At 36.7% G+C, this 26647-nt stretch overlaps 1 protein-coding gene across 5 annotated transcripts in view; it reads right to left on the reverse strand.

Annotated features, from left to right (window-relative positions):
- Positions 1-26647, reverse strand: part of TppII (Tripeptidyl-peptidase II) — a 362245-nt gene that overhangs the window by 152708 nt on the left and 182890 nt on the right. For all 5 annotated transcript variants that reach the window (XM_067100130.1, XM_067100128.1, XM_067100131.1 and 2 more), the window contains exons 15-18: positions 25389-25566; positions 9780-9938; positions 9438-9539; positions 163-285 (exon numbers count right to left, since the gene is read on the reverse strand). In XM_067100130.1, coding sequence (XP_066956231.1) covers positions 163-285; positions 9438-9539; positions 9780-9938; positions 25389-25566 — 562 coding nt within the window. The remainder of the gene's footprint in view (positions 1-162; positions 286-9437; positions 9540-9779; positions 9939-25388; positions 25567-26647) is intronic.

Consider the following 26647-nt stretch of genomic DNA (forward strand, 5'->3'; position numbering starts at 1 on the left):
TTACACTTGACCATCTGTCAGTATATATAGCATTACAGTATATGCAAAGTCCAATTCAAATAATAAATAATCAAATTAAATATAAAAAATATAATGAAAACATACATTATAATATAATTTAAAAAGTTGTAATATCATCTGTGACTTACAAAAAGAACTTACCTCTGCAGCTTTCGTAACTGTGAGACTGTAGGAAAGAATCAAGTGATAAATAGGTCGGCTGTCAGGTACAGTATCTCTTGCTCCTCCCAAGACTTCCACCTTGCTGTCAGCAGGCATTAGAACCTGAAACCAAATTCATTCTGATCACTATCATACACGGCATAAGACTGTAGTTCATTTACAACATCACTGCTTCAACACAACTCATTAAAAAAAAAACCTTCAAACAATCCAAAATTCATATAATTTAATCTAAAAATGTTAAACTCTTTGCAATATTTACAAAATATAAATTCCACACAATTAAAAATATTAGAATGCCCTCACAATCCATTACTGAGTGCTAAAACATAAATAAAAATGCCAAATTTTTAAAGTAATTTGTATTTTTCCTAACATACAAACCTGAGGCGTTAACATAGAGGGATTTATTTTCAGCACAAGCTGTAGTTGGCCGTTTAACTTAAAACAAGGATATTGGTAGTTGGCTACCAATGGGAGAAAAATCCCCTCCATCCAGCTGGTATGCATTCACTTTACCTTTTGGCCAAGGAAGCAGAATGAGGGGTGGCTAGAGGTGGGCCATTTATGTAAAGATGTCAGGTTTGTATGTTATGAAAAATACAAGTTACTTTAAAAATTTGTCATTTGTTCCCACACGTATAAAAACCCTCGGACTTTACATAAGGGAGACGCACTCCTTGGTGGGAGGATTCTGAACAAATCTTTTAACTAACTGGTGGTTCGCCTCACCTGGGGCCTCTTTCCTGGTCATGTAAGATCAATGGAAGGAGACCCATGATCTGATCTGCTGAACATGTGTGATGTTCAACTGCCAGATTTCTGGGCTTTCGTCACTGATTTGAAGATAGGCTTGGATGAACCCTTTATTGTCGGGGACAATACAGCTGAAGATAACCAACGGGTCTGTTCATTGTCAGTCCCACTCTCCCCTTGCTATAGAGACGGTAGGAGTTGCATCTATTAATCCATAAAGAGCTAGATGCTCAGTCATCTAGAACACTTGCATGCATGCCCATCCAACATGTGACAGTCTGCTAACCGTCCCTTAAAGGGGTATAAAAGAGAAGGTAGGAGGCCAGTCCCACACACACCTGCTCTTTTGCAGCCATACACCTTAGGTGAGATGCTACCTGTCCCCAAGAGCTTGGTGATCTACATGATTGCTGAGCAGCCACCACAGAACCCAAAGAAAGAATCCGAGGATCTATGGGTAATGTTCCGAAGGTAAAAAGGAGGCGAATGTGGTCTGCTGTGACCACATTCCGTCCTTAGCACCTGTCCAACAAGTTCTTCCTCAATGCTATCGGCAGGCCAATATTCCTGACCTTATCAAATCTCGCCCAAAATGTATTGTTGTCCACCATGTCAGCTGTGGAGTACGTCCGTTTGGTCGTACATAAAGTACAAAAAAAATTTAGCTCATAGACACCATTTCTTGGCCAAGCCAGAACCCGAAACAAGTTGTGAGCACTTAGTTTGGAGGTGAAGTCCAAAGTGGTAACGCAAAAGGCCTTTGGGCAATTGGTAGCCTTTAGGGTCCTTAGAAAAAGAATGCTCATGCACTGTCGATTACCCAAAGAATCAGTCAGAACGACTGAATCATGAATGTGAAAGATGTTTCCTAGACGCCAACAACATCTGGAGTTCCTAGGAGATCAATGATTCAAGTACTGTACTGACTAGCCCCAATTGTTGCTAATCTTCACTGATTGGACGAAAACCAATGTTTTCAAATTGGTATGGTCGATGACTGTTATGCCCACAGTCCGTAAAGACAGCTGAACAGTAACAGCTTCAGTATGTCGATACTGAAGGACTAATCCGACTGTCTTCCTAGATCAAACAATTCTGCAAAATGTCGAGGTGTCAAGGCCAATTGTCGCTAACGACCCTAGTCGGCGAATTTGTCTGTCAGACATCCATCTTCCCTGAAATGTGTCTGGTCGACCACTGTGCTGAGTGTACTACTGCAAACCCATGTACCCTCACCATCAATTGAGAGAGGACACTAGCACCCCAGGTTGACTAAGGAACTACCGTGGTACCGTTCCTTAACAACACCATGGAAAGACTGTCCTTGGAGCCTGAGGCTTGGAGAGCTAAGAAGATTCAGGTTATTGAGGTGCAGATTAGGTCAGGTTAGGTTAGGTTGAGTTATGTACCCAACCTGACCCTTAAACACCGAGCCTCTATTTACAAAAGTGTCTGCCGTATGCCGGCGGTGTTCAGGAGTTAGCGCCGAAGCTGAAAAAGTTTTTTTCAAAAAATCACAGCACTCTTAGTTTTTAAGATTAAGAGTTCACTTTTGGCTCCTTTTTTTCTCATTGCCTGAAGTTTAGTATGCAACCATCAGAAATGAAAAAAAATATTATCATATATAAATATTGAAATATATGACAGCAAAAATTTTTTTTTTTATATATACAGTAATTGTATACAAATTGCGCTGTGAGCAAAACAGTTAAAGCTAATGAGTTATTTTTTTTTCTTGTATTGTACACTAAATTGTGATGATTTTGGTATATAACAAATTGTAAAACGATCAAAGCAACAAAGAGAAAATATTATCACAAAATGATGCATGAATTCGTAACGCACGCACATAAAAAAAGTTTTTTCAAAAATTAACCATAAATCGAAATATTGTGCTAGAGACTTCCAATTTGTGGAAAAATGAAGGTAATTGATTGAATATTACTAGAATGTAAGCGTTTTAGCTTACAATTGCAGTTTTCGACCATTTTGGTTGAGTTAAAGGTGACCGAAGGTCTAATTTTTTCTATTTATCGTGATTTATATGAAAATATTTCAAAACTGATGAAAGCTACAACCATGAGTTAATTTTTTTTGTATTCTACATGAAATTGCACACATTTTCATATATAAAACTTTATGTAACAACTAATATAAAATGGTGCAAACATTACGACAAAGTGACAAAAGAATTTTGAGATGTTCGGCCGAGTTACCGCGTGGACGTAAGGAAAACGTTTTTTTTTAAAAATTCACCATAAATCGAAATATTGTACTAGAGACTTCCAATTTGTTGCAAAATGAAGGTAAGTGATTGAATATTACTAGAATGTAAGCGTTTTAGCTTACAATTGCGTTTTTCGACCATTTCGGTTGAGTCAAAGTTGACCGAAGGTTGAAATTTTGGCACATCGTGATTTATATGAAAATATTTCAAAACTGATAAAAGCTACAACCATTGGTTATTTTTTATTGTATTCTACATGAAATTGCGCACATTTCCATATATAAAACTTTATGTAAAGACTAATATAAAACGGTGCAAACATTACAACAAAGTGACGAAAAAATTTCTGAGATGTTCGGCCGAGTTACGGAGCGTGTATGTAAGGAAGAAGTTTTTTAAAAAATTCACCATAAATCGAAATATTGTGCTAGAGACTTTCAATTTGTTGCAAAATTAAGGTAAATGATTGAATATTACTAGAATGTAAGAGTTTTCGCTTACAATTGCGTTTTTCGACCATTTCGGTCGAGTCAAAGTTGAGTGAAGGTTGAAATTTTGGCACTTATCGTGATTTATATGAAAATATTTCAAAACTGATAAAAGCTATAACCATGGGTTGTTTTTTGTTGTATTTTACATGAAATTGCGCACATTTTCATATATAAAACTTTATGTAACGGCTAACATAAAATGGTGCAAAAATTACGACAAAATGATGAAAGAATGTCTGAAATTTTCGGTCGAGTTACCACGCGCGGACGTAAGGAAAAATTTTATTTTTAAATTCACCATAAATCGAAATATTGTGCTAGAGACTTCCAAATTGTTGCAAAATGAAGGTAAATGACTGAATATTACTAGAATGTAAGAGTTTTAGCTTACAATTGCGTTTTTCGACCATTTTGGATTGAGTCAAATTTGACTGAAGGTTGAAATTTTTTGTAGTCGACGTACAGTACGTCCACTCGTCACCCAACAGACAATTTTAGTCGACTTACGATACGTCCAGTCGGCGTTTAAGGGTTAACCTAACCCTCAGAGGTCTGGTTACACAAATCATTTATAACTAACTAACCTAACCCACCCTAGCCCCTTGAAGAGCTGGTGACTGCCTTCTGGTTGATGCATGGGGCACGAAGTTCCAGGATACTGAAGTGCAGGTTCGTTAAGGTTAGGCTAGAATTAGTTAGGCTAGGCTAGGTTAGGTTAAGTACCCAACCTAACCTCTTGAAGTGCAGGCGGCTGCCTTCCAGTTGATGCCTTGAGGCATGAAGTATCTCCAGAGGGGAAGTGTGTAACAACAGTCCAAGGAGATATTTGTCTTCTAACCATTAGGCTGTCCTGTCTCACTTCTCTGAGAGAGGAAGGGAAGGAATGGGAAGACCTCGTCAAGGACCAGAACCCCTTCAATCTGCATGAACTGAATGAAGGAGGAGAAACTGCCCATCGAATCAGCCTGCCTGGCTGTGACTGGTAACCAGGCTGGGCTTGCAATTGCTGAGCTGGTTGCCCCTGCTGAGACAAGGACAACCTTGCTGCTGTATCTGTTAGCCTTGCAGATGCTATTCTTACTTGGGTGAGAGATCGGACTTCTCTGGAGCATGTAACTCTCAGGCTGCGACCAAAACCAAGAAGTCTGTCTATCTTAGAGACAACTCTTAACCCTTAATGGATGGGAATCCTCATTTGAGAATCTATAACAGGTTTTGGATGATGGATGGGACTCCTCATAGGAGTATCAATATAACGCGCCACACTGTTTGAATGAATTTACTGGCAAAGAGGTTCATAGCACTTCGATGGTCCATAAATGACTTATGGCAACTTATTACCTTGGCATGGGAGAGATATCGATCAGTATGCCTTGAGATTTCAGAGGAGGATGTACTGCCACTCGGCAGCTCCAGGACATCTGTTTATTTATTTGCTCATAAATATAACCGGGTTTTAGTTCTTATCTTTTACGATATTACGCAAGCTATAATAGTAATTTTGCAAAGAAAAGTGCAAAGAAATACAACACACATACTCAGAATTTGTTACTGATTTTAGTTCTTATCTGTTATGATACTGTGTGAGCTATAATTATAATTTTACAAAATAAAATAAAATAAATTATTACAAAAAAACATGCATAACTTGGTAAAATTAACATATTTTTACGAATGTCTTGTAAAAGAGGCCCCACAAAGTGTTGTAAATAGTCACCTTCAACTTCTTGTGGAAGGCAGGGAACAGATTTTATTTTTTTTTCTTATACCATGTGCATTTGCATATCTTCCTCTTTCCATTGATGTGTTTTTTTTCTTGAACTGGCCAACTTTAAAGTTTGCCCAGTCTGGGGGTGTGCTTGATATACATGTATACTTAGCCCATCCCTTAAGGGTTAAACATCAGGAGACGCACCCTGAACGAAGGTGTCCTAGTTGAAGCCAAGGTGGAGTCAAATGAAAAACTTTGGGAGAGGTCAGAATCATACAACAGAGTGAGGCATGGAGCTGTCCGCTCTGAAGTGGTACAGTCTCCCAGGAAATGAAGCAGAGAAACTTTGCAGCAGGATCGATAGGTAAGTATTTGGAAATACTCGGCCCTTAACCCAACAAAGGAATAAAGTCTGACTCCTTTATAGCTGCAAGCACGGAGCGTGTCATTTTTGTCTTGAACCAAGGCTGTTGAAACAGGTTGGAAAATCAAAAATCTATGATTTCTAATTACCCATCACCTTCTCTATGAGAGAGGGACAGTTGTAGAAATCGGGAAGCGGGTTGTACAATTACCACAACGTATTCATACAGTATAACCTTTAACTTCCCTGAAGGGGAGAACTTCGACAAGCTGGAGCGAACTTGTGGACCGGATGGTTAATGGGAAGTGGTAGGAACTCGAAGGGAAGTTGATATCCTACTGAAGGACATCTACTACCCAGGACCCAGTCACGGTAAAATAGTCCTTAAGTCTAACTGCACTCCCCACCAGAGGCCACAAGTGGTGAGGAAAGCAGTCTTATCATCTTATTCTTTCTTCTTAAAGTTACTTCCCTTTCAGGAAAGGGAAGGAGTTAAAAGCAACACCTACCATGTTTCTGTGATCAAAAGGGACCGAGACATAATTGGCACCTCTCGAATCTATTGCAAAACTTGGCTGTGTGATGGTTATTGGCCAGAACATATCATTCTGAGGGTGATTTGAAAAAAGGAGAAGACCGATCCTAGTTCTGACACTTCTACCTGGCACACTCTTGGTTCCCTGTGTACCCCCAAAAATGGATCAGTAGTTACAAGTATCGCACTCGATACAAAAATTTCAAAGACTCCAGCTGATGATACAAATGAGTCATCAAGAAAGGACAAGGGAACCACAGAGGGAGGAGCAGAATACATTTGAGCCGATCCAAATACCAAAGAATCGAGGGGAGATGAAGGTCGCAGACAATCTGCGGAAAGAGGAGACACCATTGTACAGGTACTGAAGGATGGTTGTATAACGCGGCCATGAAAAAAGCTGCTATGAGGGAAGCGGTCCCAGCCGCAGGATCATCCCTCATACATTGGGAACGGATTCAGTTAGGAGAGGACGGCTGAAGCTGCCCCTCAGACATGATGTCAGGAACAACGTCAATCAGGCCAGGTCAGCCGAAGCTGTCCCTCAGACACGACATCATCTCCCACAGGGTCACCAGTTCATCTTCTCATGGCTGTGGCCTACGTCTTCGTCCTATGAAAATCACCAGCTGAGAAGACACTTTGACTGCCTGCTCTTGAGGAAGTCGGAAACGTACAGGGATCTGAAGAAACCCATGGTACCGAGACTGGAATCATCCCGACTCCGGAAGAGGTTCTAATAACAAGACTGAGTAGGAACAATTAGACCTTTACGTATGGGATTACTTTCCCATGTGTAAAAAACGAGGATTTGTATGTGTAGGGACAACTAAAGTTGAATAGGAACAAATAAACTAAAATTCCTATCCTACCTGTATAATGCTGAAGTACCCATGGATGAACATGGTCATGAAAGGATGTCACTCATTTGATGATGGCTGTAAGGATCTGGGAGAACAATCGAGTTCATTTGGACATGGTCATTACCGGAAATGGACACTGGTGGCTCTAGGAATATTGCTGTCGAAGTCCCCTTGGATGAACACGGTTCATGACTCGGACATGACTTCTACAAACTCATGGACGCAATCGCTGTGACAGGAAATGTTTGCTGAAGAGCAATCCACCTACTACGAAACCTTCACACCGGATGTGCCCTGCCGCAGTAACGTTTCCGAGCGGAAATGTGAAGGAATGAAGAAACATCCACTACTTGACACTCACTCAGGCTAAGTAGAAGAAAATCAAAGTCTATGTCCATAGACAAGGGAATGAAGAAAACAACGAAAACAACCAAAGAGAGTTGCATCTTTGTTGTGCAACAATTGTAGAAAGGACACTGCAGTGCAATCTCTGCACAAACATGCAATGTTCAACATGAGCATGGACGTGCATTTTCATCTTTGCAGAGCGAATCTTTGGCTAAAGGCGACTGGAACAACTGCAGTAATGTCAAAAAAGTCATGGCTGTGCTACATTGTGGTAAAGGCAAGGCTACATCTGCCTACCCCGGGCCTCTCTTCTTCCTCGCACAGCGTGAAGCAAAAAACAAGGTCGTGCAACATTGCATGGCCGCGAATTATTCCTTCCTTGAAGAGCGTATCTTCAGCTTAGACATCCAGAAGACTGTGGCAGCATCGCTCAAAATGGCAACCAGGAACTGTTCTTGAAGGAAAATGCACGGAAGAGAAGTACTAGTACACTAAGAACTACTCTGGCACTGAAGAAATGCTCATCCGTGTCCTGATGGACAATAGAAGGATGGGGAAAGACTACAATCTGGGCATGAGCAGCACTGACGGCAGATGCATGGTGGGGGAGGTACATCTGGGGAAGACATGGTTTGAAAGCTGGTGGGGGGGGTGAAGTAGCTAGCTCTTAAAGCTATGACACACAGCAACGAAGCACACACACCTGAACCAAAATAACTGGTTGAATGCGGCTTGTTGGCTGCAGCTTTGATGGTGAGTTGTCTTCCTCCAGTAACTAATGTATTCTTCCATCCAATGTCTCTAGAAGGGAAAGAAAGAAGATGGAGAAACTGTGATACACCAAATGACTATGAAAAGAGCGAGGGAGGTGAAGGAACTTCATCAAGGAAAACTTCCTGGGACATCTCATCCTTCAAAACAGGAATGAGAGGGGAGGGAGTGTAATAATGCCTGACCTACCCCCCTGAAACTCTGATCTAAAGGTCCTGCAACATCAACCTCCTCTTCTTCCTCGTGTCAAGAGAGAGGGGGATCCATGCTGGAAGGCAAGCAGAGGTTTTGTACGATGGTTAAGAAACCACCACACTGTAGCAGGAGCACCCTCCTCCATCTTGATGTCTCCTCAATCTATACATCACATGGAAGACTAAAACATTACAACATTCCAAGTAACTGTGTAGTTGAAAGAAAAACTTTGCTTGTTCAAAAAGAAAACACTTAAGAACAAACAGAAAAAAGATGTAGAATAAAGATGTTTGACAAAACGAGGCTGAGAAGACTTCTAAAAATAAAATGGTTGGCTGGTGAGAGACAGGCCTCTCTTCTTGGGTGCATATTAGAAAAAAGATATAACAGCAAAGAAAAAACACCAAGGCTAAGACCAAGCACAGTTCGTGTTATATCAAAAAGGCAAAACCAAGTTAGAGAGGGAATTAAAGAGAAAGGTTCATAGGCTACAACAAGTTGAAAGCAACTACGTAGTACAACTGTGGAAGAATAACTACGCAGCGAGAAAGAGCGAAAATAACAAAATATAACAGAATAGAACTTGTTGCATTATTCAAAATAGGCAAAATATCTCGAAACAAAATTTATATTAAAAAATGAAAAGAATAATAAAGAATTAAGTTGAATGGCAGGCAGCAGAAGATACACGTCTGTCCCAGATGCAGCCAAAAAGTAAAGTGAATGGGTACCAACTGGATGAAGGGGATTCCTCCCCTTCCGTTGATAGCCATCTACCAATATCAACCTTGTTTTAAGTTAAAACGGCCGGATCAAGCTTACGCTGAAAGTAAATCCCCCTATGTAAAGACCGAGGGTTTGTATATGTGTTGGAACAAATATCTTTCCTCCCCACAAAATCAAACATCACAGACTAAAGTACATTTACCAATGCTACTAAACACCTTATAATTAATTTTTAAAATTTAAAACTTCAAAACCAATAAATTGTACCTGTGTATGATGCTTCAGACATGCCTGTGGAGCTATTTCTTCAGGCCTCAATCCTGCTCTAACATCAATCCTTTGTATTCCTTCATTACACAATAATGTTACCTGAGAATAATTGTAAAACTTTAAATCATGTACCATTTCTCAGTAAATTTTATAACCAGATAAGCTTTCTAACTTACAAAGCTAGCCTATAAACACAAAAGGTTCCACATCAGAAGCCATAAAGCTGTGAATAAAGTAGTAAGAAGGAAACAAAAAACACTTCTGTTATTTTTCACTGAATCATAAATCCTGTATCAACATTTTATGAGGAACTATGATTTTTAACATATAAAATCATACCTCTTCTTGAGACGGACGAAGACTATGAAAATCTACAGAGGTTTCGACTTGACCTTCAACAAGACTTGACCACCATCTTGCTAAGCAGAGCTCCAGAGTATAACCACCACGTACAGCAAATACTAAAGTGGTACTTTCATTACATCCCAGGTTAACCACCTATTTCAGATAAATTACAAAAACAACAGAAATCAGTTATGGTGCAATATTAGAAATGACAAGTCTTTATAGCATATTTATCTGCAATGATAAATTTTCTAAAAGAATGTACGAAATTGTGAAATTGTTACTTGGTGGCTTACATGGCTACTACTGAATTACAGACCATTTCTTCCCACACCATCAGCATCTTTGCAAACCTTTAGACAACAATACTGTATGTAAAATGATCTTATGCTTTTTAGCAGTAGCTTAACTTGGTAGTGCCCACAGAAAATTGATTGGGGTGGGTGGACACTTTTCCATATCACCCAGTCTCTCTCCCCCAAAACTGATGAAGACCCAGTCCCACCTAGGAAAGTTGTACCACCAAACTGCAGATTTAAATACTATTTTATTTTCAGACATTACAGTACTACAAATGAAGCAAAATTAATTTTGCAATAAAAAATACCAAAATTACTAGTGAATGACCCAAATACCAAAATGATACATGAATTAGATCTTTCTTTCAAAATTTTATAAATCCTGTAGTGCCTTTGATTAATCTTAGATTATCGTGAATGACAAACTATTTAACTACAACACAAAAGTCAAGTTGTCTCTTGACCTTTCTAGAAAATATATTGGCAATAGAAGAAATTTCCTGATGATTTTCTGATATGGCACGGTGAATATATAATTTGGCAAGAACATTCAGTCAATCTTGTCCCATTGTTGCTCTTCTATAACTCTTTACGAGACTGAAGGTAAAAAAGCTCCTCTTGGCAGATGCAGAAGAAACAGGCAAAGATGCATATATTTGTAACAACCTTCTAGTTACTGGATAATTTTCAGACCACCTTTCTAATGTCTCGCACACTGACAATGGGATTGAGGTCTTTTCGACTGTATCCCACCTTCCTCTCCAAAGTTTGTGCTCAACTTTATATTTTACAGCATTGGTTATATGGTCAAATATATAATTTTTATACATATTCAGTGCTGGACCCAAGTCCTGGAATGTGGTGCGACTGAAATGACTTGGCATCAGTGAGCACAATGACCTAGCAACACTGTGATAATTAGCAAATCTATCATGAAACTGATTAATGACAAAATCCAAAAATGGCAAAAAAAAATTACTCATTATATTCCTCTGCACTACCGTATGGGAGGTTAGATCTATATCGTTGACTGAGCTACTCTGGGCATTTAACTTCAATATCTAAGGTACTTGAAATTTCTGTGGCAGATTCAAAACATTTTTGGAAGTCTCGTTTATTAGTCTCCTACAAAGTCTGTCTCTCTCTCTCTCTCTCTCTCTCTCTCTCTCTCTCTCTCTCTCTCTCTCTCTCTCTCTCTCTCTCTCTCATTTTTTTTACCTAAAGTTGGGGGGGGAGCACTTGTCCAAGTGCCACCCCCGTGTGGGCGCTACTGGCTTAACTTGAATACATAGACAAGGTTACCTTCCCAAGGTAGAACTTAGTTGTGGGGGTAAACTTAATACAATGTACAGAAGGTAATCAATGACTGTCACAACAGATGCTGATGACTGAAAATGAGTCCATGTACAGATTTTTTTATATCCAAAACATGTAAGAGTAAAACAGGGAGAGAAGGAGCTGGGCAAGCAGAACATTCCTGTTACCTTGGGGACACATTAGAATATGAAGCAAGTACTGAGAAAGAGTAATAAAAAAAATGGAACAATGGCCTGGATTACGTGAAAAGACATAGCTGGATTACTGAAAAACAAGAACTCTGAGAGTATTGCTAAAGCAACACAAGTTACCTTACAAACCCACAACTAAGTACAATGCATGAACATTTAAACTGGTGTAATGTTGAAGATGGTGCCATTAAAGTTCCTGCAGAGGTATATACATATCTCACAGAGTTTCCTCCTACAAAATTTTTTTTGAAACACGAAAGTCCCAGATGGCAGCTATTCATGGTATGAAGGTCAAGGCCAAAATTGCAAAGCCATTAACCCTGGCATCATACGAAAATATTACAAGCTCTAGGAGCAATACCCCATGCTGACATAGCTAGCTTTTTCTGAAACAGCTATCATATGCAAGTACTTCATAAATGAAGCTGCATATCAAATGTAAGGTCTCCATCTCTTCTGGTTCAAATGTCATGACCATATTTAAAGATATATACCTGATGGGTATAAATTGACAGACAAATGGACATCCTTCCTTTTTGCACATCTATGCCTGGTGGTCTACCTTCGTATTTAATTTCATTAAAATTCCTTCAGCCTGGTAAGGAGAGCTGTGATAAAATGTAAGCATGAAAGACATACTGACAATTGGATGGATAGACAGAAAACTTTCTTCAAGCACATCTATGTAGGATGTTTAACCTCATATACCAAGTTTGATTGAAATACCTTTAATTGTTTAAGACAGACACAGAATATTTTCCTTCATGCTTATCTATGGCTGATGGCGTACCTTTGAACTAAGTCTGAATGAAATCTCTTCAACTTTATGGAAAGAGTTGCGATGACAAGGTAAGCGTGATATACGTTAACAGATACAAGGGCAAACAAACCAGATGATATCCCTTCAAGCTCACCTATGCCTGATGGCAGCATACTTTTGCACCCGGTTTAGCTAAAATTCCTTTAACTGTTCAAAAAGCGATATGAAGACTATTTAGGTGTGCCATATTATTTCAATATACCACAGTAAACTTGTACGGGGCTGCCAGGTAAGACCCTGCCACAATGACATATGGTCACACATAGACCGTGACCCAACATTTGTTATATTGCAGGTATTGTGGACACAAGTGCTCATCAGCATTAACCTACTCTACCAGCTATGACTAGACTTCTCAGTGGACTAGATACTTCAACTCCCCAGACTGTATAGGTTTCTAGTGGGAAAGAAAGGACCCAGTCCCTAAAAAGCATTTTGAAGCAGTTCTTGACCTCTTCAGCCAACAACTCATCTTCTAAATACGATCTGGGGAAAGTAAATACCTTCAGAAAGCTGCATCCCTACCCCTTGACGAGCATCAGATCCAAATGGCCAAGCTAGTATAGCACAGTACTGCAATACTTCACCTTATTAATTTGTTCCAAGATTCACCATCTGAATGGAATAAACCCTTTAAAAAAACAACCTTAATACCCTATAAGCCCCTAAAATCAGCCTCAGAACACTGCTAAATTTGTACAATAATTCAACACTTTTACTTTTTACTACAATTAGACATCTTAATGCTAATGCAAAGAGACTCAAAAAGAATTGATATGTACCTGATGGGTGACATGGTTGTGCTGGTATAGCAATCATATTAAAATTTACCTAATTCTCCCTTCTCTCTTGTTATGTAGCACTATTTCTTTTTAAGTTTGGAGGAGGGTCTTGTAAGCTGTTAAATTCAGTCATGAGCGCAACAATACAGGCATGAATGATAATATTAAAAAAGAACCATATGCACTGCATATGAGTGAGTATGCTGATTTTATACCTAGCAAGTAGCTACAGTTTTGTAATGAATTTACAGTTTTGTAATGCATTTTGCTATACCCACACAAAAACAATAAACATTTCATCCAAATCAACACGTGGGTGTGTGCAGGCTTACGAAAGATAAATTACAACAATACTGTTATCTATTTGATATGGCATCTGATATTTGAAATCCATTAGTTTATGAGATATAAAAAGAGAGAAACAGTGTAAACAGGCATTCATATAACTGCTTATGGAAGCACAATATAGTAAGTCCTCGGTTTCCGTACAAGATCCGTTCTTATGTCCACGACGTAACCCGATTTTGTCCGCAAGTCGGAACTCAAGCATACGTAATGAAGTGAATTAGTAAAAATAAAAAATTCATGAAAAAGATAACAGTTCCTGAGCACACACATACAGTACAAGGGTAAATATTATCCTTACATTTACTCCTGTGATAATTTACACTACTGTACAGTAAATAAAAAGAAACAATTCCTTACCTTTACCCCTGTGACTGGCTTGCATACTGGTCATTGCAAAGGGGGTTCAGAGAGAGAGAGAGAGAGAGAGAGAGAGAGAGAGAGAGAGAGAGAGAGAGAGAGAGAGAGAGAGAGAGAGAGAGAGAGAGAGAGCTGAGGTGTTTGCATCAAAGTCTGAGCACAGTTTAAATGGATTCTGTATGTGAAATAACATTTTATTAATATTTTGCTGTGTTCTTTCATTAAAGGATAGGATATATATATATACATATATATATATATATATATATATATATATATATATATATATATATATATATATATATATATATATATATATATATATATATATATATATATAATATATATATATATATATATATATAGAGAGAGAGAGAGAGAGAGAGAGAGAGAGAGAGAGAGAGAGAGAGAGAGAGAGAGAGAGAGAGAGAGAGAGAGAGAGAGAGAGAGAGAGAGAGAGAGAGAGAGATGTTTCCATTGAAGTTTAAGCACATTACAGTCACACACCGAACTTACGTGAGGTTAGGTTCCAGACCCCCTAGCGCAAGGTGAATTTCCACATAAGTTTGGCACAGTCTCTAAAAATGCTGATAAATTCTTATTTCTGGAATTTGAACACTAAATATGACCCTAATCATGCTCCCAAAGTATTAAACTAACTTTTAAATGAAACTAAAGTTACTGTAATTTCTTTTAAAAGTTAGCATAATACATTACCCTTAAAAAAAGAAATATATGGTTGACGTAAAAATATAGAAGAGTGTGAAGATTAGTATACTATTTCTCTCTCTCCCCCCATTCCACCAATCTATTTTTAGAAGTCTTCTCAGCCTCATTTTTAAAAACTTCTTTATTCTGTCTCTCTCTCTTTGTTCTGAAATGCTCTATGTTTATTCTGTCTCTTTCTCTTTGTTCTGAAATGCTCTATGTCTCTGTTTTAGAATGGCGCATTTACAGTTTGTAGACGGTACAGGTAAAATGATTTCAATTTAAATACAGAGAAGCAGTAATATGTAGGTTGCGCTAACTACAAACAACAGAGAGAGAGAGAGAGAGAGAGAGAGAGAGAGAGAGAGAGAGAGAGAGAGAGAGAGCTAGCTAGCTTTGACCCGCTAATCAGCAGCAACACTCCCCCTTCTGGTCATCTTAAATTGCCTTCGAGCTTCTTCACAGAAAATGAGGGAAAGATATTGGTTTGTTTAAAATACATATCACATACAAATTTTGTAATTACAGTTATATTATTATTACTATTATTATTGTTATTAATATTTGAAAATTAGTACTTATTATTAGGTAAAAAAATTTATTTATCATTCAAAACAAATAACATATACATGTACCATAAAAATTCTCTCATCTCAGTAAGAGAGAGAGAGAGAGAGAGAGAGAGAGAGAGAGAGAGAGAGAGAGAGAGAGAGAGAGAGAGAGAGAGAGAGAGAGAGAGAGAGAGAGCACAAAATTATTACTTTTATTATTTAATGTTATTTAATTTACACATAAAAGCTTGAAAACTTGTAAATTACATAAAAAATTAAACAAACATTTTTGCAGGGTTTCTCAGTATTTGCAAATGTTCGCATGTTTGTGGAAAACTTGTGCATGACAATTAGTTAGGTTCCAATGAAAAGTTCACATCTGTGAATTCACGTAGCTCAAATCGCGCAAGTTTGGGGTATTACTGTATAAAAATGGATTCTGTAAGTGAAATAACATTGTAGTGATATTTTGCTGTGTTTTTTCATTAAAGGATATACTGTATATATTGAGAGAGAGAGAGAGAGAGAGAGAGAGAGAGAGAGAGAGAACTGACGTGTTTACATCATAGTCTATGATTATACAGTAAACACCCCGTATTCGCGTTCTCATGGTTCGCGGACTCACGCATTCATGGGTTTCTCTGTGGAACATATCTAGCCATCATTCACGGAAATTTCACCCATTCACGGTATTTTTCACTGAGAAATATTCACTAATAACTGTATTTTCATATATTTTTCATGAATAAATGCACTTTTTGTGATAAAACTATGAAAATACTCAGGTATAAGCATTTTTACAAGGTTTTTCTTGGTTTAAGCTATCAAAATGGGCAGTTCTAAATGTTTTTAGATGAGTTTTACGCATCTGCAGATTTGACCTATTCGCGGGGGGGTGTGGGACGCATCCCCCGCGAATACGGGGGGTTCACTGTATGTCAGTTTTAGAAGTTAATCATTATTATTTTACTTTTATTTTCTGAATTAGTGAAATGGTATGGGCATTACAAAATATATAAAAAGTACATGCTTAATTTTATAAGATGTTTTTATAGCAAAGGATTCATTTTTAAAAATATCTGTTCTTGATGTGACGTCATAGGAAGTGACGTCATAGGACAAAAATGGCGAGAGGAAGCAAAATGTAAACAAATGCAGGAGGGAGTGTTCAATAGAGTGTGGCACTGTATAGAGAGCTCTCTGATGGTTAGGTTGTTAATTTTGGGTTGCAAGTCTGTTTTGTGGTTTTTGTAGTCGTAAGCTGGATTATATAATAAAAGAAGAACGTGAACAGGTGGGTGGATTGCATAATTGTAGCATTTTTGGAAGGGTTAGGCTAGAAAAACTTTCAAGTGGTAGCAGACCGTGGTTGGTTAAAAAGGACAGATCTGATGGTAAACTTAGGGAGATGACGGTAAACTTAGGGAGATGAAATGGAGAAGAGACTGTCTGAGGTTTAGCGGGACACAGGGTGATTATAAAAGATGGAGAGGACAAGTTGAAGATTGGCTTGTGGTGTGTGGAGAAGTGAAGTATCCGGGGATAGAGATAAGGAAAAGCTTTAGAAGTAACAGAAGGAATGAACAGAGATGAACTTAAGGATAAAGAAGGTTCAAAGATAATCCTATCCAAATTGGATGAAGTGTATCTAAAAGATACGTTAATGGAAAATTAAAGTAAAATGAAAAACTATTTTAAAATAGAAAGAGAATCTAATGAAAAGATGAGAGATTTTATAGTTAGGTATGAAAAGGCAAAGTCAGAGTGTAGTAGAGTGATAGGGAAAAGCATGGTTGAAGGGGAAGCAAAAGGTTTTCATGTACTAGAACAAGTGAATCTCACAGAAATAAAAACAACTGGTATTAACAGCTTGTGGTCAAGAAAATTCGGAATATAAAACAGTGTCACAGATAATGAAAAGAATATTTGAGGGATTAGGGAATAAAGAGGAGGGGGAATGGTTGGGATCAGAAGGTTATACGAATTTTAGGAAAGGGAGGGAAAAACCAAGATATCAGGGAAAAGTGAATTGAGGTAGTGGGAGAAATCCTATAAATAGAGAAGGGAAAGTAACACTGTGCAATATGCAAATTGGAATGGCACTGGGCTAGAGATTGTCCTCAGAATTTTCAAAATAATAAGAAATCTGACACTGGACAAGAAGAAGAAAAGTTTATATAAGAGAAGTTGGTAAAATAGAGGAAGAATCTTGGGAAGAGGTTGATGCAATTTTAGACAAAGGATGTAAGTCAACAGTTTGTGGGGAGTTGTGACTACCACGCATTGTCGTGGGTTTGAATCAGGAAGAGTTGAGGAGAATGAATAATACTAAGAAAGTGTCTAATAAAATATTTAATTTCGGTGAGTCATCATACAAGTCAAAAGGAGTAATGGAAAGACCAGTGATATTGAAAAACAAGAAGTTTTCTTTGAAGACAGAAATTTTGCAGGGTGATGTACTATGGTTAATAGGTAAGAAAACCATGAGTAAAATGGGTATGACTATAAATTTAAGAGAGAATTGTGTTAAAATAGAAGTATTAGGGAAAATGAAGGTAAAGTTAAGAGAAGACAAACAGGGCAACTTAAGAAAACAAATTTTGAGGGATGGAAGGGAAAGAGTCTAAGGGAAATTAAAGGTGCAATGATGAAGTTACATCTAGTTTGGTCACGGAAGTGGAGATAAAATATGGAAGCTAACAGAAGAAGCACAGTGGAGTGATGGTTTGAGAGAGAAAGAAAAGGAGGAAATAAAAAAGTTATTAACAGACTTAATCGCAAGTTGTGAGGTATGTAAAAGATGCAAAAGAAACCCACCTAAACCAGTAGTGGGATTTTCTTGGAGTAAAATTTTTAATGTAGTTGCAGCAATGGATGTGGGAGCGATAGAAGAGAGAAAGTTCTTGGTAATGGTAGATATGGCAACGAGGTATTGTCAGGCTTTTTGGATAAAAGACAGGAAACCAGAAACTATTATAAAGACACTTTTGACTGATGGTTTGCTATATTTGGAGCACCTTTTAAAATATTATCAGATAACGGGGGAGAATTTCAAAATGAAAAAGTAAGGAGGATGGCAGAAAGATGGAATATTAAAGTATTGGCCACAGCATCTTAATCTCCATGGAGCAATAATCAAAGAAAGCTTAAGAAAGATGAAAGACGATGGGGAAGTGGACTGGTCCATAGCATAAAGATGGGTAGTGAGTGCTAGGAATTGCTTAACCCTTAAACGCCTACTGGACGTATCATACGTCGACTAAAATTGTCTGTTGGGTGCCGAGTGGGCGTACCGTCGCCGACTACAAAAAATTTCAACCTTCGGTCAACTTTGACTCGACCAAATGGTCGAAAAAACGCAATTGTAAGTTAAAACTCTTACATTCTAGTAATATTCAATCATGTACCTTCATTTTGCAACAAATTGGAAGTCTCTAGCACAATATTTCGATTTATGGTGAATTTTTGAAAAAACTTTTTCTTACGCACGAAGCGGTAACTCAGCCGAAAATTTCATAAATTCTTTCGTCATTTTGTCGTAATTTTTGCACTGTTCAATATTAGCCGTTACATGAAGTTTTATATATGAAAATGTGCGCAATTTCATGTACAATACAGCAAAATACAACCCATGGTTGTAGCTTTTATCAGTTTGGAAATATTTTCATATAAACCACGATAACTGCCAAAATTTCAACCTTCGGTCAACTTTGACTCAACTGAAATGGTAAAAAAATGCAATTTTAAGCTAAAACTCTTATGATCTAGTAATATTCAATGATTTACCTTCATTTTGCAACCAACTGGAAGTCTCTAGCACAATATTTCGATTTATGGTGAATTTTTGAAAAAACTTTTTCTTACGTCCGCGCCAGAAATTCTTTCACACGTTGTCGTAATGTTTGCACTGTTTTATATTAGTCGTTACATAAAGTTTTATATATGCAAATGTGCGCAATTTCATGTAGAATACAACAGAAAATAACTCATGGTTGTAGCTTTTATCAGTTTTGAAATATTTTCATACAAATCACGATAACTGCCAAAATTTCAAGCTTCGGTCAACTTTAACTCGACTGAAATGGTAAAAAAAACGCAATTATAAGCTAAAACTATTACATTCTAGTAATATTCAATCATGTACCTTCATTTTGCAACAAACTGGAAGTCTCTAGCACAATATTTCGATTTATGGTGAATTTCTGAAAAAAATTTTTTTTCCTTACGCTCATGAAAGTGGTAACTCGGCGAACATCTCAGAAATTCTTTCGTCATGTTGTCGTACTGTTTGCATCGTTTTACATTAGTCGTTACATAAACTTTTATATATGAAAATGTGCACAATTTCATGTAGAATACAACCGAAAATAGCTCATGGTTGTAGCTTTTATCAGTTTTGAAATATTTTCACATAAATCACGATGACTGCCAAAATTTCAACCTTCGGTCAACTTTAACTCCAGACCGAAATGGTCAAAAAACGCAATTGTAAGCTAAAACTCTTACATTCTAGTAATATTCAATCGTTTAACTTCATTTTGCAATAAATTGGAAGTCTCTAGCACAATATTTCGATTTATGGCGAATTTTTTAAAAAAACTTTTTCCTTACGTCTGCACGGTAACTCGGCCGAACATCTCAGAAATTCTTTCGTCTTGTTGTCGTAATATTTGCACCGCTTTAAATTAGTCGTTACATAAAGTTTTATATATGAAAATGTGTGCAATTTCATGTATAATACAACAAAAAATAACTCATGGTTGTAGCTTTTATCAGTTTTGAAATATTTCCATATAAATCACGATAAATAGAAAAAATTCGACTTTCGGTCAATTTTAACTCGACTGAAATGGTCGAAAACTGCAATTGTAAGATAAAACACTTACAGTCTAGTAATATTCAATCAATTAGCTTCATTTTTCAACAAATGCGAAGTCTCTAGCACAATATTTCGATTTATGGTGAATTTTTAAAAAACATTTTTTACGTCCATGGCGTTAAATTCATGCATCATTTTGTGATAATATTTTCTCTGTGTTGCTTTGATCGTTTTAAATTTTGTTATATACCAAAATCATCGCAATTTAGTGTACAATACAACTAAAAAAATTAACTCATTAGCTTTAACCGTTTTTGCTTACAGCGATTTGTATACAATTATATACGAGTTTTTTTTTTTTGCTGTCATATATTCCAATATTTATATATGATAATGATATTTTTTTCATTTCTAATGGTTGCATACTAAACTTCAGGCAATGACAAAAAAATGAGCTAAAAATGAACTCTTAATCTTAAAAACTAAGCGTGCTGTGATTTTTTGAAAAAACTTTTTCCACTTCGGCGCTAACTCACCGAACGCCGCCGGCATACGGGAGATTTTTTTGTAAATAGGGCTTCGGCGTTAAAGGGTTAATAAATAATGGTAGTTTCTCCCCTAACCAATTAGTATTTGGGGAAAAACCCTTCTTTGCCAAATTTAATGGGAGAAGAAAGTTCAAGTCCTGTACGCAGAGAGAAAGGTATGGAAGACAGCATAGTAAGGGATACACTGAATGCAATGCATAAGGCCAGAGAAGTGTTTATCAAAAATGAGTCTTGTAATAAAATAAGAATTACTTTAAATAAAAATGTCAGAGAACACAAATTTGAAGAAGCAGTAGTGGGAGACAAGGTATTCTATAAGAGAGAAAATGAAAATGAATGGAGAGGAGCTGCCCAGATAGTGGGAGTATCTGATAAATCAGTAGTGGTTAAACATAGGGATTCTCTAAGAGAAGTACAGTAGCTAGAATACAAGTTGCTAGGATTCAAAGGTATCACCAGAAAAAGAAAAGATAACTAAAATAGACAAAACATACACTGTGAAAGGTGAATCCCTTGCATCAAAGGAAGGGAATATAGATGGGCAGGAAGGAAAGATGATAATGGACTGGAGAAGGAATGCAGATATAGAAGAGACTATAGAAAGAGATTTGGCAGAGGAAACACTGGGAGATGAAAGGGGAAAGTGAGGTAATAGAAGAAGAAAGTGAGGTAATAGAAGATAAGTTAATAGAGGTCATAGGATGAAAATGGCAGGACGGAGCAAAATGTAAACAAATGCAGGAGGGAGTGTTGAATAGAGTGTGGTATGGAAGAGAGAGCTCTCTGACGGTTAGGTTGTTAATTTTGGGCTGTAAGTTTGATTTGTGGTTTTTGAAGTCGTAAGCTGGATTATACAATAAGAGAAGAACAATGTGAACAGGTGGGTGGATTGCATAACTGTAGCATTTTTGGATGGGTTAGGCTAGAAAAACTTTCAGTCTAAGCACAGTAACTAGCTGGGGACAAGACTTGATGGGCGTGCTTAAACTATAGCAGGGAGGAGAAAATGTTGGTTTTGTGCTGCCTACGTATAAAATTTGGATTTTAAATATTTTTCAGGTAATTAGAGATGAATCATCAACAGTGATAAAATATTCTCGTGTACTGTTATAATATGTATGATAATCACAGTCAACTAAACTTGTAGTGAAATATGGTCAAGTAAATACTAAAATTGTAATGAAATATGGTAAAGTAAATCAGACAAGGCAAAAAATATGGCAACACATACCTACATAAGCACACACTCAACCTCGTAGTGAATTTCCTAGGTTTGGTTAGTTTCTATTTTTATTAATGATATATATTTCATTACAGGATATGTACAGTATAGCACTGATATATGGTAGAGAGAGAGCGAGAGAGAGAGAACTGAGATTCTGTCGTCGGAGAACTTGCTAATGGTGGTTTTGTGCTGCCGGAGAACTTGCTAATGGTGGTTTTGTGCTGCCTATTTATGAAATTCGGATTTTAAATATTTTTACGGTGATTAGATCAATATAATGCAGTATAAATGTATTCTTAATTGAAATAACATTTTATTGATATTTTGCTTTGTTTTTTCAGTAAAGGCTATGCATACAGAGAGAGAGAGAGAGAGAGAGAGAGAGAGAGAGAGAGAGAGAGAGAGAGAGAGAGAGAGAGAGAGAGAGAATATTAATGGAAGATGGTGAGGTTAGTTAGTTATAAACGATTTGTTTAACCAGACCTCTTAACTCTTTTAGGACGTAACCATGAAATAATGTAGGTCTAGTACGACGTAACCCGAGAACTTACTGTAAAATTTACATGTAATCAACAAATAAACTGAGGACATTTACAGTACATGACAATTTAATGATTTTCACTACAGTATTGATGAAAACATAAAATATATACTGTCATTTTTACTCAGTGAAATACAGTGGTTCCTCTGCACGTGAATGATTCATTATTTGTATTTTTGTTATACAAAGTAAAATTTTTGAAAAACTGAGCTGTTTGCTGGAATCTGGCACATGGCCAGCTGGGGTTGTGGGAGGAGAGATGGGATCCCCTTGGGCCTGGATGATAGGGGGAGGGCCATGTGGATGTAGGTTAATTAGTTATAAATGATTTGTTTAACCAGACCTCTAAACTCTTGTGTGGACAGAAGGAAGTAGTAGGAAGACTATAAAACAACTGGGACGTTGGTTAGAGTAGGGATAAGTTACTTTTACAGAGTGCTAAAAAATCATAAAAAACAAGTGTTACTCGATAGGTATTTTACTATAACAAAGAGAAGTGATTCAGGCGAATTGAGTGTAAGTGAAAGTAAATGGGCGAAATATAGTGAAAGAAAAAAAATCATCCAAGCCTGGTCCCAGTGGTGCCAGCTGGGAAGTAGACCCCGTCTCCCACCCCTATCCCCTCCCTCTCCTCTCTACTGTCTCACTCAGCACAGTTCCGAACACTCGATCAAGGTAAGACACTCAATTTTTTATTGTTAATGTACTGCATTTGATTGTTTTTATATTGTTTCAGTATGTTAAATTTATTGTGAAATTCTTTTATTTTGTTTTTTTGATGTGAACTGTTACTCCTTTTATGTACATACAGTCATGTTTTTACTGTTTCTGCTCCTTCTCTCAACAGTACAAATGCTCCCTCCCTCTACCTCAAGTCAGCTGTGCATCACCACGGTGACATATGATTTTGTTAATCTTTTATGTTAAATTTTATTGTGAAATGCTTTATTCTTTTATTCATTTTATTGAATATGGTTATCATTAAGCTATATATTGTGCTTGAGCTTAAAATAATTGTAATAAATTGGGTACACAGAGTGGATATGGGGGAAATTCTTAAGTGTGGGATGAATTAACTGAATTCCCATTATTCCTTATGGGAATACTCGGATCAATATACGAACATTTCAATATAAATATTAGAATTTGGAACTAATTAAATCCGTAAATTGAGGAGCCACTGTATTGAATTTACATGTAAATGTCCTCAGTTTATTTGTTCATCTTTCTTGTTGTGTATCAATATTCTGATTCATGTTTTGGTAAACAGAATATGATTAATATAAAAAATTGTGTGTATTAACAAATAAAGTGCACTTCATATACACCCAGCGTTTCAAACAATGTTACATGATAGTCTAAGCTCAGATACCTCATGTTTTGGACAGTGTCAAGATTTCATAAATGTTCATTTGCCATACCAAATAATCAACAATATTGCTGTAATATATTTCTAATGAGCCTAGCACACAAACACAAAATTTAGATGAAATATCCTTTACACTTTCAATATGGAGATACCAAATTGGCAGTACAAAACAGTAGTTCTATACATATTGCTCAATGCACTGCACAAAGTACTTTTCTATTACAGGCAGTCCCTGGTTACTGGCGGAGGTTCCATTCTGACGGTGTGATGATAACTGAAAATCACCGATTTTTGGGACTTACTGGCGCCGAAAATCATTGATTTTCGGTTATCGGCGCCTCTGTTAGCTATGTATCAGCGCTAATACAGGCAGTCCCCGGTTTACAACAGGTCCAGCTTATGAAGTTCCGAGGTTACAACGCTTTTCAAATATATTCATCAGAAATTATTTCCTGGTTTACGACACGTTCCAGGGTTATGATGCTTACGACGCCAATCAGACGGAAGAAATATGGCTCCAAAACGGCAGAATAATAAAAATTTGGAGGTTTTTTGATGAAAAACTCAATAAAAATGAAGATTACATAGTTTTCAATGCACCAAAAGCATTAAAAGTAAGGTTTTCTTTGGATTTTTGACGATTTTCGACGATCTTTCGGTTTACGACGCAGCGTAAGAACAGAACCCCCATCATAAACCGGGGATTGCCTGTACCCCATTATCGGCGGCCCTAAGCGGAAATCAGCGATTTTCAGTGCCGAAAATTGCTGATTTTCATCACTAGACAAGCCCCGTAAAACTGGATCGTCGATAACCGAGCCCGCCGATAACTGGGGACTGCCTGTACATGTACTAGTATTCATCAGGACAACGTACAGTACTGTTAAATTCGTTACTATATCAAACCACTCACAAAATTCCTCATTTAAATCATAAAAATGAAAATAAAAACTATGCTTAAAATATGCATTTACAAAAGTAAGGGCTAGCACTAATGAATTTGGAAGTGATATGCTGAGTAATACTGTCAGAGAATGTTAATATCTTGCAGAAGTTTTATATCTAATTTCCTTAAGTATTGTATTATTGTAACACTTTATATTCTAATATTTAACAACACTTTATATTCTAATATTTAACAAGTCTTTTTTACACACTCTACTAAGACTTTAAAATTCAATATGGACAATATTAAACTTGAACCAGAGTCAGTCAGGAATTATAGGAGTAGTTGGACATCAATTACTTTTACACCATCACCTGCATTTCTTTTGTAGGTGCATGGCCACCTTATCCTCAAACAATATATTATTTGCATTTATGCAATTTTGAATGCTGTATCATTTTTAGGCGATTCTTTTATTATCACAGCTTTTTAACATTGCTGATGACTGACATACAGTTGAATAAACTGATGTTGTATGCTGACTTCTATTTCAGCATATTTCTAACAAAAACTGCCATAAAGTTGAAAAAGCCTGGAAAATGAAATGACACGATGAGAGGTATTGCTGTAGCTGGTTTAAGGACCTAAGCTCAGAGTAACAGTGACTGCTGCCTTGTACATATACTGTACTCAAAATGATAGAATGCTGATATGGAACCAAAACACCAATAAGTTTTCTTCCTGAGATAATACTGTTTTATCAACTGATGCAAGAAGAAATTTACACATTTCCACCCTAATGATCTGTCTTAACCACAAAATAACCTTATGAATTACATTACCTTATAGTATTCCAATGTTTTTACACTACAACTGGGTTTGAGCTGAACAGCATGAAGGGTGAATCTTTGGCACTTTTCTGAATGCGAGGCTTTCAGAGTTACGCTTGCCCATGTTGACTCAATCGGCACTTGTAGAAAGTGACGTCTCACACATCCAGCACGAAAGACTTCTGCTGCACTTTAAATACATAAAAAATAATAAAATTTGGCATGCCTAATAATACATCAAGAACTGAGGGGTACTTTAATTACCATGAGAATATGACTAAATGCATTCAAACCCTTAAATACTGTTTTATAACAGATATTTCATACAAAGCCATCAATCATGTATTTGCCCTACTTATGGGTCAAATGTTCCCAAGTTCTCCAGTCTTTAGTCTATCCTATAAAAGAATGGGGTTTTACTAAGCATGAACCATCGGATCCTCAGGTACCTTTAAAATTTCAAGAAATTATCAAATTTTAGTTATTAACAGTTCTCAACTATTTTGTCTAAATAAACATATCCTGAAGCAATAATAATAAAAAAATTTTTTCAGATTGGTTTATTGACAATTTTGTTCATCGCTTGTATGACACTGTGAACAACAAATTGTAAAAAAAGACTTGTAAAAAGCATCTGTATGAATAGTTCAGGATAGGATCAAGTAAGTTTAATACTGTTTTGGACTGTTTTATGTGTAAATAAACATATCTAGAAACATTATTGCTAAAAAAATGTTTAGATTGGTTCATAGAAAATTTTTTTCATCATTTGTATGGCACTGCGTGCGACAAATTGTAATAAAAGCATGTAAAACCAGTGTGAAAAAAATCTATTAAAAAATAACTGTCACCCACTAAAATATCCCATTCTCTCTATGGGATGTGTGCTCAAGATGGCCAGATTCTCTCAGGATATTTGAAAGTCCAAAATATTTTTGTTTTTCTGTTTTCTCAAAACTTACTTTTTCAAAACTAAATGCTTATTTCTCCAAGAAGACTGAACCAAATTCGATGAAACTTTTACCAAGTGTAGTGTAACTATATACCTTTATTTTAACATCAGAAAAACCACTTTTCTTTGCAGCTTTTAATTTTGCATATTAATTTTGAAAAGTGACATCATGATTTTTTTCAACTGCAAAACAAATGAACTTAAGAGGTTGAATTTCTAAATTTCTCAAGAGAATTTTCATTATCAGTTGTAGAATAAGTGGTAAAAATTTGAAGCAAATCCCTTCAATCATAAAGTAGAAACAGTCATTTACTTTATA

This window comes from Macrobrachium rosenbergii, chromosome 56 (genome assembly GCF_040412425.1).
Source record: "Macrobrachium rosenbergii isolate ZJJX-2024 chromosome 56, ASM4041242v1, whole genome shotgun sequence".
Taxonomy (NCBI): Eukaryota; Metazoa; Arthropoda; class Malacostraca; order Decapoda; family Palaemonidae; genus Macrobrachium; species Macrobrachium rosenbergii.